Source organism: Trematomus bernacchii, unplaced genomic scaffold, assembly GCF_902827165.1.
Source record: "Trematomus bernacchii unplaced genomic scaffold, fTreBer1.1, whole genome shotgun sequence".
NCBI classification, from domain to species: domain Eukaryota; kingdom Metazoa; phylum Chordata; class Actinopteri; order Perciformes; family Nototheniidae; genus Trematomus; species Trematomus bernacchii.
This window is the reverse complement of record NW_022987739.1, coordinates 22,348,607-22,362,329: the sequence shown is the minus strand read 5'-3', so window position 1 is coordinate 22,362,329 and position 13,723 is coordinate 22,348,607. Positions and strand designations below refer to the sequence as shown.

The following is a 13,723-nucleotide window of genomic DNA, read 5'->3' as shown; positions in this document are numbered from 1 at the left end:
TGACACAGAGACATTGGATTAAGCTTGAGCGGCGTTTTTATTCCGTTGAACACAACTTTTGATCACAAATCAAAAAAGGTAAGATGTAATTATTGTAATATTTTTTAAACAGGATGTTGTTTACTTTCTCTTTTCTGGCTGAAAGCTCCGCAAATTCGGGGTCGTACAGTGATGATACTACATGTATGGAATCTGTGGAGTCTCAGCTTTAATCGGATATCTTGTTTATGCAGTTACGATAAGGGCGTTTTGAGAGTGAGTGCTGTGCAAAAGTCCGTTAGCATTAGTTAGCATTTTTTCGCAAAATGCTAATTCAAAGGCTTGGTATTACTCTTGTGTTTCTTTTAGCTAAAAATGGTTCATATCTTCAGTTAGCTGAGATTCTTTCCGTTAATCTGGTGCTACACATTAATAGTTTCATAAATGTTAAGAAGCCCTGAGACATTGTCTAAAAAAAAAACAGTGGGAGGGGTCCAATGGGGGGATCGCCGTGCTTAAGAGGTTAACTAAATACCATATCTACCTCAATATACCAATATCTATTTTTCCCTTTTAAAAGTAAGATTTGAAAAATGGGGATAACTTCTCTATTTGATGAGCACTGAAAAAACGTTTTCCCAACAATATCATTTTAAAATAAAGAGAATCACACAAGCTCTTCTGCATTGTTTTGTTAAGGGTGTTTAGCCTTATAGGTGTCCTTTTGTGCTTTATTGGGTTTTGCCTGTTCTGAACTGTGTAATATGTTTTTATGTTTATGAGAAAAATAAACACCTTTTTGAAAATAAAAGCATGTAAACATGTCACAGTAGAGGCACAAAAAAAAATGAAATGTGAACCTGAGAATTAGCACAATAGGGCCCCTTTAATGTTGCTGGCTAACGTCTATAGTGTGTCCGTTTGGATAATTTTACAAGCCATAGTGTTTTTACTTAGCTTTAGATTACTACTCTAAGTGAAATTACTGTGGCATTAACGTTAACCGAGGGCTATACTCCGTGGAAAGGTATGTTGGTTTAGTGTTTTTGACTAAATCCAAAGTCACAGAAACAAAACAAAACAAACTTTGTCACGGCCCCACGGCAGCCCCTTGCTAACGCGTCAAAGGGCCGCAACTAGTCATTAAACATGCTAATTTCAGTAGATATAACTACAACATAAAATATAAATATCTTTGACCTAACAACAAACACTGATTCCTCTTCACATTCTGTTAATAATATAAATTATTTTTGGGAATGTTTTAACCTGAATCTAGCATGTCTTTCACAATGCACTTTCAACGTTTGTCTTTGACAGCAAAATCGTGTGCGAGCCCCTAACATCAACTGAGTTCCCAGGAGCTTATTTTACTGTGACTCATATGAAGTTCCTCATACTTTTGCATGAATTCAAAAATAGTTTTGACATAATGTAGCCTGTGTGGACTGCACAAATAAAGCAGTGTGGTTATTTTACATAAAATAAAATGAATGTACGTATTTCAGAAAGGAAATAAATATACAGTATCAGGGTCTACTTAAAAGAAAACATTAAGTCAAAGATGAGTTTTATGTGTATGTCTGAAACTTTAACCAATGCCATATACCACCATAGGCCACATATGTATAAGGTCTTTATACAAAAAATCTACACAGCCAAAGTTTATTTTGGTTCTAAGTAAAAAGTGGCTCTATGCTTCAAGCAGTTTAATTGTGGCGACTGTCATCCCCAACTTAAAAGTCTAAAAAGAGGAACTCTCACTCTTTCTTAAAGGAAGAACAGGTAGCAGATAAACCACATCCTAATTCTCAGTAAATATTTGCCACAGCTTTTACCACTTGATGACGATTCCTTTCCTGTGTTTACTAGTGAGTATACATTCATTATTGTCTCTGGTATGGTGAGCGTCCGTGCCAGAACTGTATACAGTGAGTATCCATGCGTTACTCCAAGTATAACTGCATATCAGTGTAGTACAATAATTATTACTAAACCATCCTGTCCCCTTAGTCTATAATTGAACACCTCACACTTTCTTCTGGTTGGCCAGTGCTTTGAGGAAACAGTAATACCTTTGGGATTTATAAATTAGGTTTAAAGTTTGAACAGAGGTGATGAGTTCATGCAGACTGGGATATGTATGATTAACTCAAACGTGACGACTGGATCAAACTGAACAGAGACTGAATGAATGACATGAAGCGGGAGATTTGGAGGAGTACAGGAAGTCTAGGTATGATCTCCGGAGAGCAATAAAAAATGCAAAGAGACAGTACAAAGAGAAGGTGGAATCTGACTTCAAAGGCTGTAACACTAGGAATATGTGGGCGGGACTAAGGACAATGACTGACTACAAAGGAGCAGCGGGGGGTGCTGCGGGAGTGTCTGCGTGCGCATCTCTCCCAGATGAGCTAAACAGTTTTTTTGCACGCTTTGAGAGCAGCCAGGCTGTGGAGGTACAGAGGGACCAGGAGCTACACTGCCCTTTTGTTTTAAATAGGGCAGATGTGTGTAAATCCTTTAAAAGGGTTAACCCACACAAGGCTCCTGGACCTGATGGCATCCCTGGCCGTGTTCTCAGGGTGTGTGCAGTTCAGCTGGCAGAGGTGTTCACAGACATCTTCAACAGGTCCCTGCTGCAGTCTGTAGTCCCCACATGTCTTAAACACTCCACCATCATTCCTGTCCCCAAAAAGACAATCATCACCTGCCCCAACGACTACCGCCCAGTAGCACTCACCTCCATCATAATGAAGTGCTTTGAGCGGTTAGTCAAATTATTCATCACCTCCTCCCTCCCTGAATCTCTGGACCCCCTGCAGTTTGCCTACAGAGCAAACAGGTCCACAGACGACGCCATAGCCCTCACCCTCCACACTGCCCTCTCACACCTGGACCCGAAGAAGAGGAACACATATGTGAGAATGCTGTTCATTGACTACAGTTCAGCATTCAACACCATTGTGCCCTCCAAGCTGGCCATCAAGCTCAGAGACCTCGGACTCAACAGCGCCCTCTGCGACTGGATCCTGAACTTCCTGACGGGCAGACCCCAGGCAGTGCGGGTGGGAAATATCACATCCTCCACCCTGATTCTCAACACCGGTGCCCCTCAAGGCTGCGTGCTCAGCCCTCTCCTCTACTCCCTGTTCACCCACGACTGCGTGGCCACACACAGCTCCAACACCATCGTGAAGTTTGCTGATGACACGACCGTCATCGGCCAGATCACAGACGATGACGAGACGGCGTACAGAGAGGAGGTCGAAAACCTGACATCTTGGTGCCAGGAGAACAACCTCCATCTCAACATCAGCAAAACAAAGGAGCTGATTGTGGACTACAGGAAGCAGCAGGGAGAGGGACACGCCCCCATCGCCATCAATGGGACTACGGTGGAGAGAGTCAAAAGCTTCAGGTTCCTTGGGGTCCACATCACTGAGGACCTGACATGGTCTCTTCACACCACCACCATCACTAAGAAAGCTCGACAGCGGCTCTTCTTCCTCCGCAGGTTGAGGAGGTTCAAAATGGATTCCAGGATACTCTGCAACTTCTACAGGTGCACGATAGAGAGTATCCTCACTGGCAGCATGACGGCCTGGTACGGCAGCTGCACCGACCTCGATCGTAAGGCTTTACAGAGGGTGGTGAAAACTGCACAGCACATCACCAGGACGGAGCTGCCATCCATGGAGGACCTTTACTCCCAGCGGCTCAGGAAGAAATCACTACGGATTATCAAAGACCCCCATCACCCCAGCCACAAACTGTTCTTTCTGTTGCCGTCTGGCAGACGTTACCGCAGCATCCTGGCAAGGACAAGAAGATTCGGAGACAGTTTCTTCCCGCGGGCAGTGAGACTGTTAAAAAATTGAACTGTTGAAACAACTTCAAACATTCAACTGCTACTCAGTAGTATGTATCTAATACCTAATATATATATATCATTCCAATAACTTGTATATAGACTCATACTGCACTATTCCACATCATAACTTTATTTCATTTTTATAACTATTATTATTTTTGTATTGCTCTTGCTCTTATTGTTATTATGTTATGTTATTATGTTGCATTGTTGGAGAAGCCTGTGACATAAGATTTTCAACTGCATAATTACTCTGTAGCTATGTCAGATTGACAATAAAGAACCTTGAACCTTGAACCTTGAAAAAATCCTGTTTTGCATGGTTCATATAATAGGTTTAATAAAGTATTTGTATAAAACCATCCTGCCTCAGACTCTGCATTTGGCTTCTTCTCTAAGAGGTCTGTTTTTCATTAAGAAAAGTGCCAAATATTTGTGTTTTGAACATTTCCGTTCAATATAACATAGTGACAATAGCAAGGTTTCACTCATCACAGTTTAAGTTTATTCAACAAATCAGAATGAATACAAAATCTAAAACATTATCAACATGTCTAACAGAAAGGATAGAAGTGATTTGGCTTAAGGCTGCAGCTTTAAATATCATCCATCTGATATGAAATTTGACATTAAATATAAAAACATAGTGGTGTTTCAGCAGTGCCTTCAGAAGGCATGTACAATTTGCTTTGGCTATGTTACTTGGATATAATGGAATATTCAAAGAAGGTCCAAATCTACCAGCAAAATATCTCTTTGGTTCATGTACCAACGCATGTAAATCTAACCCACACACTAAAGGGTCATGTGACAGATGGCTAAAGCTCTTCCTTCTTCTTTAGGATTATCTGTCGCACCATTTCAGCTATTTTAGGTCGGATTTCTCGTACGGAAACTTTTGGTCCCCATGCATCCACCACTTTGCCGTCGACATCAATAAGATACTTCCAGAAATTCCAGTCAGGCTCCATTTCAGAAGACTCTGCAATGAATAAAAGCATTCACAATTTTAACAGATTTCTCTTGTCCTTTTTTACACATTTCAACAAAGCTTCTATTGGCAGATTTGACCACTTCCTTTTATTTTGATGTACTTATTTCTTCCTCTTCTTAATCTCCTCTAATTATAATTGTTTTACTTCCTGTCTCTTTTTCTGTCTGACATGTTTTGTTTGTCTTCTTTCCTCCCTGTTATTCTTTGCTTATATAGAGTGGTGCAGTGATGATGTATTTGTAATGCTGACCCGAAAGTTAGCATAGCAAGGATAATAAGCTATGTGGCTAACACACGTTTATGATACATCACAAGTTTCGATCAGCAAGATAAGCTCCACGTCACGGTCACCTCCAACGCTATACATCCACGTTTCATCAGTTTATTTAGTCACTTGTAAGCAGTTATAGTTTTTGTGACACATATGTACATTCATGAGTGGGCTATAACTCCAGTACTTTATGTTGTTAAGCTTGTGTTAACCACAGACCTTATTTCAGGCCTCTAAGCCATGAACACATTCAAAAAGACGTTCACTTCGAGAAGAGGGAACCAGAAGTTGTAAAATGCTAAATCATTTCTGGGTTTTAGGACTCATTCCTGCACCTGTCTATATTACTTAGTTCTCTCTATCTTAGTACTTTTAATGCTGTGTCATACATGTGATTCCTCTCGTTGATCGTTATTTTCCAGGTCGGACAAATAAAACCCTCTCCTGTGGTAAACATTGCAAAACTTGTGTAATATCTTTTTAAAAATGCTGAGCCGTTACGTTTGGACCAATCCGCGGACTTCCTCACACACACACACACACTCGGCAGGACGTTGCGAGGCTCGCTGCTGCGAGGAGTGGGACACTGTGAGCTGGCTCACTGGTGTGGGGTCAGCGAGACAGCGAGACACCGCGGAACTCAGCCTGGGCACACACACAAACTCCCAGCCAGGCTGCGGATGTGTGTGTGTTTCAGGCTGGGTTTCGCTGTGTCTCGCTGTCTGGCAGACGGCCACTGGGCTCACAGGGAGGGGGGGGGGGGGGCAGGAGCTCCAACAAACCGTTTAGGACAGAGAGTGAATACACATACTATACAGAGATGCTGTATGAGAAACCAATGTGAGTTTGGAAAATTGAATGTTGAAAATTGAAAATTGAATCTAAATGTATTTTAGTATACCTCAACAATGGAATTATGATCAGTAGAAATGGCCATGACATGGGACCTTTAAAGGTGTGGTAGGTAAGTTTGAGAAACCGGCTCGAGATCGCTATAATTTGAAAATACACAACCGGAGAAAATCTGCCACTTCCTTATAGAGCCCCTCCTCCAACACACACGAACGCGCACATGACCAATGAGGGCACGAGATAAGTTTGTGCACAGATGGAAGGCTGACAGGCAGGTAGACCTTTTTACAGTATTACGGCTTCCACAGATGACGTTTTTTTATGGATTTTTTGTCAAAGCAAGATATTCATTGTTATCGGGATGTTAAGAGCATTCCATGGAATATAACAAAAAGTGTATCTCGAGCCGGTTTCTCAAACTTACCTACCCCACCTTTAACTGGCCTGCTGGCCTGGCGATTATTATTATTTTTGTATGTATTGTGAACGCAATGCTGCGCAAATGTGGGTCTGCTTCACACAGGGTGACTGTCTGTCTATGATGTGGCCTGCCGACATGGCCACTTTCATACCGATCATAAATCAAAGCCCTCGATTGGTCTCTGTGTGTCATTCAAGCTCGGGAGGGTGTGTGTATGTATGGCACGAGCGAGCGAGAGAGAGAGAGAGAGAGAGAGAGAGAGAGAGAGAGAGAGAGAGAGAGAGAGAGAGAGAGAGAGAGAGAGAGCGCACCGGTTACTTGTATTTTTGTTGTTAGCATCTGGTTAGCTAGCTGCTCTAACAGATATAAGGAGCTGTTTCAACAACAAGGTGGAGGGAGAGTCCTCTGCTGTCAGACTGAGAGACTGATAACTACAGCTCAGGTGAGGTAAAGGACTCTCTGAGTGTTTAGATAGTTAACTTAGTCTAAGTTATCTCAGTGGGTCTCAAACGGTTTGGTCACCATTTATGTAAACACATATTTCCATTTGAGGGGGGAGTGATTAGTAAAATATGCATGAATAAAAAGAAACAAATGTTAAATAGGTGAAAAAAGGTAACACTTTTAAAACTTGTTGAGAACTAAAACTAGTCTTTGCTGCTGCCTCAAAGAGGAGCAGGGGGGAAAGGAGCAGGGGGGAGAGAAGGGAGACAGGTGAGGCTGGTTCAGGATCCCAGACACACTCACAACTAGCCTATAAATGAACCAAAAACAAATAAATAAACAACTTTTTTAAAAAGATTTATATTGGATATGGTATGTTATTGGTTATGGCCATGTTCTTATGATTTTATGATAATTTAAATGTATACAGTTCTGTTTCATATGGGTGTTTCCATAGATCTAGTCTCTTTATTTCCCCCTCAAAATTGCACTCCAAACTTTAAAAAAAATATCTTACCGGGGCATGCCCTTATTGGGTAGTAGATTTAAACTAATTTCATTTCATTTCAAACCTTTATTTATCCAGGTTGTATCCCATTGAGATCATTGATCTCTTTTTCAAGGGAGACCTGCAACAAACTACTATCACTATGGGCAGCAACGCTGTAAATATTCACAAATAAATCCAGCAAAATGGCACAAAAAAACTGGTAGTGGCCTGGCTGGGTGTATAATTCCCGGCCTGACTTATTGTCCCAGTCCGGCCCTGGGTTCCACTGTTATTATAAACCTGGTTTTCTTTCAGGCTCAGCTGCTAAGTAAAGAAAATATATACATGTGATGCAAGAACAAACTCACAGCACATCTCACTCACCGACGAGATATTTGTAGACATTGTTGGCTCCGGTTCCGACAACAGCTATCTTACTGAACAAGGGGAAGGAGACTCCGTAGACTCTGCGCACGAAGCTGTCAATGTCCTTGTCGCTCCCGGGCTCCTGCTGCCCAAACTGGTTGCAGGGGAAGGCCAGAACATTGAAGTGATACGGCCCATAGTCCCTCTGGATCTGCTGCAGGTCTTTGTAGTGTTCCTCAGTGAAGCCACATTCACTGGCTACATTCACCACCAGGGACACCTAACGCCACAGTAACAAGAAACAGTAACAGTCTTGTCACAAAATAACAAACATACAGCTGATTACAAACTTAAAAGAGAGCAGAGGCCTGTACTACGAAGCTGGTTTAACCTAACCTGGATATGTTTGAGTTAGCCGGTTGGCCCAATCCAAAACATACGCGCTCTGGCTAAGCTGTACTACGACGCTGGTTATCAAGTGGATCGCTCAAGCCAGCCGTGTCCTATCTAGTTAGGTGCGCGTTCACATGAAAGGGGTGGTATCTGGAGCATTCCACCAATCTCAAACATGGACAAGCGTACTGACAGCGCAGCGTCATACTTCCTGAATGAAAAGTGAACTTTAATATTAGTCAAATATGAAGAAGTTAAACTTTAAACATCCATGACTTAAACACTTTATCCAAGATAAAAGCCACATAGCTGCACCTGCAAGGTGAATACAGCTGGTAAAAGAAAAAGTGTTTGAATGCGTACATTAACAGGTTTATGAAATCACTGCCCCGTCTAAGACACGAGTGGATCTGACTTTAATTACATTTGACTCGAGTGTTTCGTCAACTTAATGTGTTGCTTAAAATAATACTTCTGCATACAGTATGTGACACTGTGAGTGTTGCACGGCCAGATACGGCTCAAGAAGCTGACTCAGATAAGGAAATATATGATACATTATGATGTGATATGATATGAATGATAATGGGACACATCGACGTCTGCACTCACAGTGCCGCGGACTGTACGTAATGTTACTTTGATCCGGTTACTTATGTTGTGGCACATATTTAAGTAAGCTTTCTTAACGCTAATGTTATAATAGTCAGATTGCTCTGAAGATGGGAGGGGATATTCTATTAATTTTCACGTTCACACAGTCAGTTGATTTTTGCCGGCCGTCTTTCCTGCAACGGCAGTTTTTCTGTATTTCCTCTATCCTGTAATATGACTTGATAGCTTTAAACTCCGCACACGGAGCTCTGATTGGTCAGCAGGCGGTGCTTTTCACTGAGTTGATCTCTTAGCCTGCAACCTAACCTCCTCCCGAGGAGGTTAGCCGCTCAGCATAAGTTACCATGGAGATCTAGCCCGCTAAAAAAGAGAACCAGCGTCGTAGGACCGGAAAGCCCGAGTTTTCCCTGAAGTCAGCCGGCTAAGCGAAAATCCGGCTTCATAGTACAGGCCTCAGGTGTGCAGAACATGCTCACATCATGTGTTAGTTTTGTTAGCTTGTGTTTATGTCACATAAGTGCAAAGAAATACAAAGTATATATTCTATTTTATATCAAACTGCTTTGTGCGGACCAAGACTGTATAATTTAGTTTTTTCCAACATGCCATAAGAAATGTTAGACTCCTGAGCGCTATAAAGTATCATCACGTACATGTTACACACGCACTCTTTTTATAGTCTACAATATTCATATATTATTAGACTGGCCCTATTGTGCTTGTTGCGAATTTCCCTTACCATCAATCATGCAAACATTTCTGCTCAACACAACCTCTTTTATGGTCTGTAGCTTTCCAATTTGGAATATAGTATGGTCATATTTACATTTTATTATTTTACTGCTACGTTTTTGTATATTTATATTTTGTGTAAATATTGTCTTTTTTTTTTTTTTTTTAAATAGTCTTAAAAATTGTTTTCATAATAGCACTATTTTTTGCTTATTTTATAAAACATATTCATCTTTCTTTGTCTATGTAAGCCCATTTACACAAAAGCAGATTCTGATAATATATCTGTCACAGGGGCTTAACAGTGAAGTGTCATGAGTGGACCTGTGCACACAGTATAGAAACAGTTGAGTGTGTTAGTGCAGGTTAATAAGTGTCACATGTTTCAGCTCCATGCTTCAGCTTACAGTCAATCACAAGAGCAGCTCCGATCTGTAAAAGCAAGCACATGCATTATTTTATTTGGACTACAGACTGACAGTTTGATCATCCCATCATCTAGTGCTGACATCTAGTGTTATCATGAATATCCTCATGAAGTTATGTGCATTACACAGAATATAATATACACAACCAAAACTATCAACAAAAACAACAAAAGTACACACTATGCAGTGGTGACTCGTCATTAGGGGAAGGCACAGCCCCACCTAGTGTCAGCAGAAAGTAATTAAAATAATAATTCCAAAAATATGCAAAGAAAATATATCTTAAAATATATTTTAAGATCATGTTTAGTCATCTGATTTGTCTGTACATTGCTGTTTTAGTCTGCGATCTTCTTATTAGTGTCTACAGTGTGCCTATTGAGCCGTATTGAGCCGTATTGAGCCGTGTTGAGCGATGTGGGGCAAGCTCTGATCTAGCCCCTCTCTCTGCTGTCAAAATGAATGGGTGCTGTAAAAACTACACTGCACATACTCAGAGTCTTTTTGTATTCAATGTGTGCGGCAAAAAAATAATCACCAGTGGGGAAAAGTGCTGGCAACCCCACCAAAACGTCATCTCATAATTCAGAGCTGATTGGCTGTAAGTACGTGTCCGCGAAAAGGTTAGTTGTGAAGAGGAGACGAGAGAGAGCAGCGTATAGCGATTCAAATCAGTAAAACGGAAAGAAAATGAATGAAGTTGACCATCTACTTCAGCTTTGGTAAGTTCATTTTATGTCATATCTTTTGTTGATCTTCTGTGTTTTGCCTATAGGCTGGATCGATTGATATTGTGACCTCGGTGATGAGTGTCTGTGTTTATCTTATATTTACAGTCTATGGTGTTTTAATGCTGAAGCATTACGCTTGTTGTTATTGTTAAGTATTGCTTTGTGATGGTGCCCTTTACTCCATGTACTAAGGTGCATTACAATATGACATCCCCACGCTGTGTACGTAAATGTATGCGCTGACAGTGTTGCTCCGTGTTCTTCATTCACGGCTTCTCGCCCCCTCTATCGGAACCATGGATAGCCTACAGCTATTTGTTTACGTGTATAAAAAAGCACCAGAAGCTTATACACATCTAAGTTGTTCGTGCCTCACCAGTTTTGTACATATAAAAACGCCACTGACACTATGTATCTGTGTTGGAATTTAATTAGGTTCATTTACTCAAGTATTGTTCTTACGTATAAGTATAATTTTGAGGTACTTACTCTGATTATTTTCCTTTTAATGCTACCTTATACTTCTATTCCACTACATTTTGGAAGCCAATATTGTATTTTTTACTCCACTACATTTATCTTGTCACCTTACAGGTTCAGATAACTACCTAATACAAAAATAAAAATAAACAAATAAGTACACATTGACATATCAGTATCGGTATAGATATGCAGTAGCAGTATATAAAGTACTTAAAATTAGATTCACCTGTGATAGACACAATAGTGTATCAATAAGAGTAATTAAATATATCTGACTGTGTACTTTCACTTTTGATACTATTCTTGAGTATATTTTGATGCCAATACTTTTGTACTTTTACTTTCTTAATAGGATTTTTAAATGCAGGACTCATACTTGTAAGAGTGTAATTTTTTGAATGTTCTTCTTTTGTTTTGGTATAAAATCTGAGTACTTCTTCCACCACTGCTATTATTTGAAATACAGTATAAGTTCCTAGGTATGGTAATTGTGAGAATCTGTAAGTATCAGTTAATTTAACTGGGGACATTGGGCAGGGTAAACCTTCAAGTTTTTCACCGTTAATCTTCTTCCCTCCTGTTTTATTTATTTATTTTGTATTCATTGATGTATTATGAAATAATTCTTTATATTAATAAGTATGGTGGCCGACAGGTGCAAAGAGCCCCATGCAGCGTTATTTGATTTGCAGTGTTTCGTTTGTAGAGTGCATTTAGTGTCCTCAACGCTTGATGACAAATGACTTTGACCTGCAGTCATATCTGCATACTTACATGTAAATATATCTAACAATACGAACTCCGAAATGTGTATATATGTTCGTTGAAATCATCAACGTTTTACCTTGTTTTGATATCTTGTTTTAACTGTTACTATATAATGTATTTTTCATTTTTGTATTACCTTTTTTTAACCTCCTGTGAATCTGTAGTGTCCTGTTTTTCACTCTGTTGCTGCTTTAAACTCCTGCATTTCACCAAGGGGATTAATAAAGATCTATTTTACCTCATCTTATCTTGATGTTTGTGTTTTTATATTTGCATCGTTTCTGAAGCTGCAGTGCGTTACTCCAAATGGAAATGTTTTTGGCCCTTGTAGCACGTTTGCACCCAGGGGCAGAATTTTGTGTCACATTAGTTTGGGAATAATATGCAAAGTATACTTTCACTATTTGTTGACACATTGTTCATCACCCTCTAGTATATGTTTTCATTTTCATTCATGTACAATTTTTCATTTAGAAGTTTTTCATATGAGTTTAAAATAAACTCAGATAGAAGATATAGTAATTTCCTATACAATTAGATAAGACAAACATTTATTGATCCTTAGTTATAAGAGATGTAAATACTATGCTTCCCACAAATTATTATGTCAATATTTGTATGATTTATTTGCTCTCATTTGTGTACCCCGTATGTTTTGTATCATTTGATGAATCAGACAGTCTAAATTAAAAAATCCACAGTAGTGACAGGCAGTGTAATACATCACTTCATTGTAGGGAGATCATTAGAGATGATCCGGTGTACTAATCCGTACCTGGAGTGAATGAAAGCTGTGTGGAGCTCTGCAGCTGCAGGTGCTCTGCAGGCCTGTTGCCACGTAGGCTAGCGGGGCTACATGATGGGACATCCCGAGCAGGATAGTCAGACTGATCCGCTGAAGCAGTGTGTTAGTATCTAATAAAGAAATGCTTAGTGGGAAAAATAAAGAAAACATTCCCATGCAACATTCATTAACGCAACCGGTTGACATGCAGAGAGAGCATTAGAGCAAAGACTTTACACAGTACCGATATAATATTGATCTTTTCAGAGCAAGACTTACCAAACCCCGGTATTTTTCCAGGGAGACAAACTTCCCCCTGCTGTTGACTACTTTAAATGTATAAAAGTCTTTATGTTTGCTCTCAGTGAGGCTGAAAAGAGTCAGCAGCACGGCGAGCGCTCCGGGAAGCATATTTTAGTCAAACTGCAGTGCCAACACAACAACTTCTCCAAACTCCTGTTGCAGGGGTCTGTCTGCTGGGGACCGTGGTCAAGTTACAGACCGGAAGTACAACACGTCCTGCTCTGCTTCCGGCTGACTTTCAAAATAAAAGACTCGTTGAAGGATTTTTATTGGATCGTTTACACAAGGAAGTAACAGCCGTAACCGTACAGTAACACTGTAAAAAGAATTGTTGTTGTTTAAGTCAGAAAAAGTCTAACATTTTATCAAATATCATGACAAATATCATTACAATGTAAGGTGGAATTTTTGTAAATAAAGTATGCACTCCACATAGATTTTTTCCAGTGATTTTTTGTTTGTGTGAATTACAACAATTTAAATATTGAATTAATACTTTAAATGTGCATTTTTTTGTCAAAAAAACAATAATTGGTGTTACTTTGTTTTTGAAGTGTCCCTGTATATTGTGAAAAAGTACACTTTTTACTTTTGGCAAAGTGTCTCAACATTATAAACTGATCATTGCATAATTCTTTTGAACTCTTATTTAGAAGGAGTGCTGAATAGAGAGAGCTGGAACTCTAACAACAACTTTTCACTCGCAGCTCATTAGGCAAATGAAGGCATGCATGCCATGGCCTACTTTTTCTTCAGGGATGAAACAAATGGACACAAGCCAAAAATACGAAACAA

General features: G+C 39.9%; 1 protein-coding gene across 2 annotated transcripts; it reads right to left on the bottom strand.

Annotated features, from left to right (window-relative positions):
* Positions 1 to 4,326: 4,326 nt before the first annotated feature.
* gpx7 (glutathione peroxidase 7) lies at positions 4,327 to 13,119 on the bottom strand. Of its 2 annotated transcripts, none has more exons than XM_034146167.1 (3): positions 12,905 to 13,119; positions 7,710 to 7,971; positions 4,327 to 4,835 (listed from the first exon to the last, which is right to left on the bottom strand). In XM_034146167.1, exons 1-3 carry the CDS (start codon positions 13,034 to 13,036, stop codon positions 4,672 to 4,674), a joined length of 558 nt encoding a protein of 185 aa, XP_034002058.1. In that variant the 5' UTR covers positions 13,037 to 13,119; the 3' UTR covers positions 4,327 to 4,671. The 2 variants fall into 2 exon arrangements, with proteins under 2 accessions (XP_034002058.1, XP_034002057.1); XM_034146166.1 differs by having other exon boundaries at positions 12,617 to 12,999.
* Between the last annotated feature and the right edge of the window lie 604 nt (positions 13,120 to 13,723).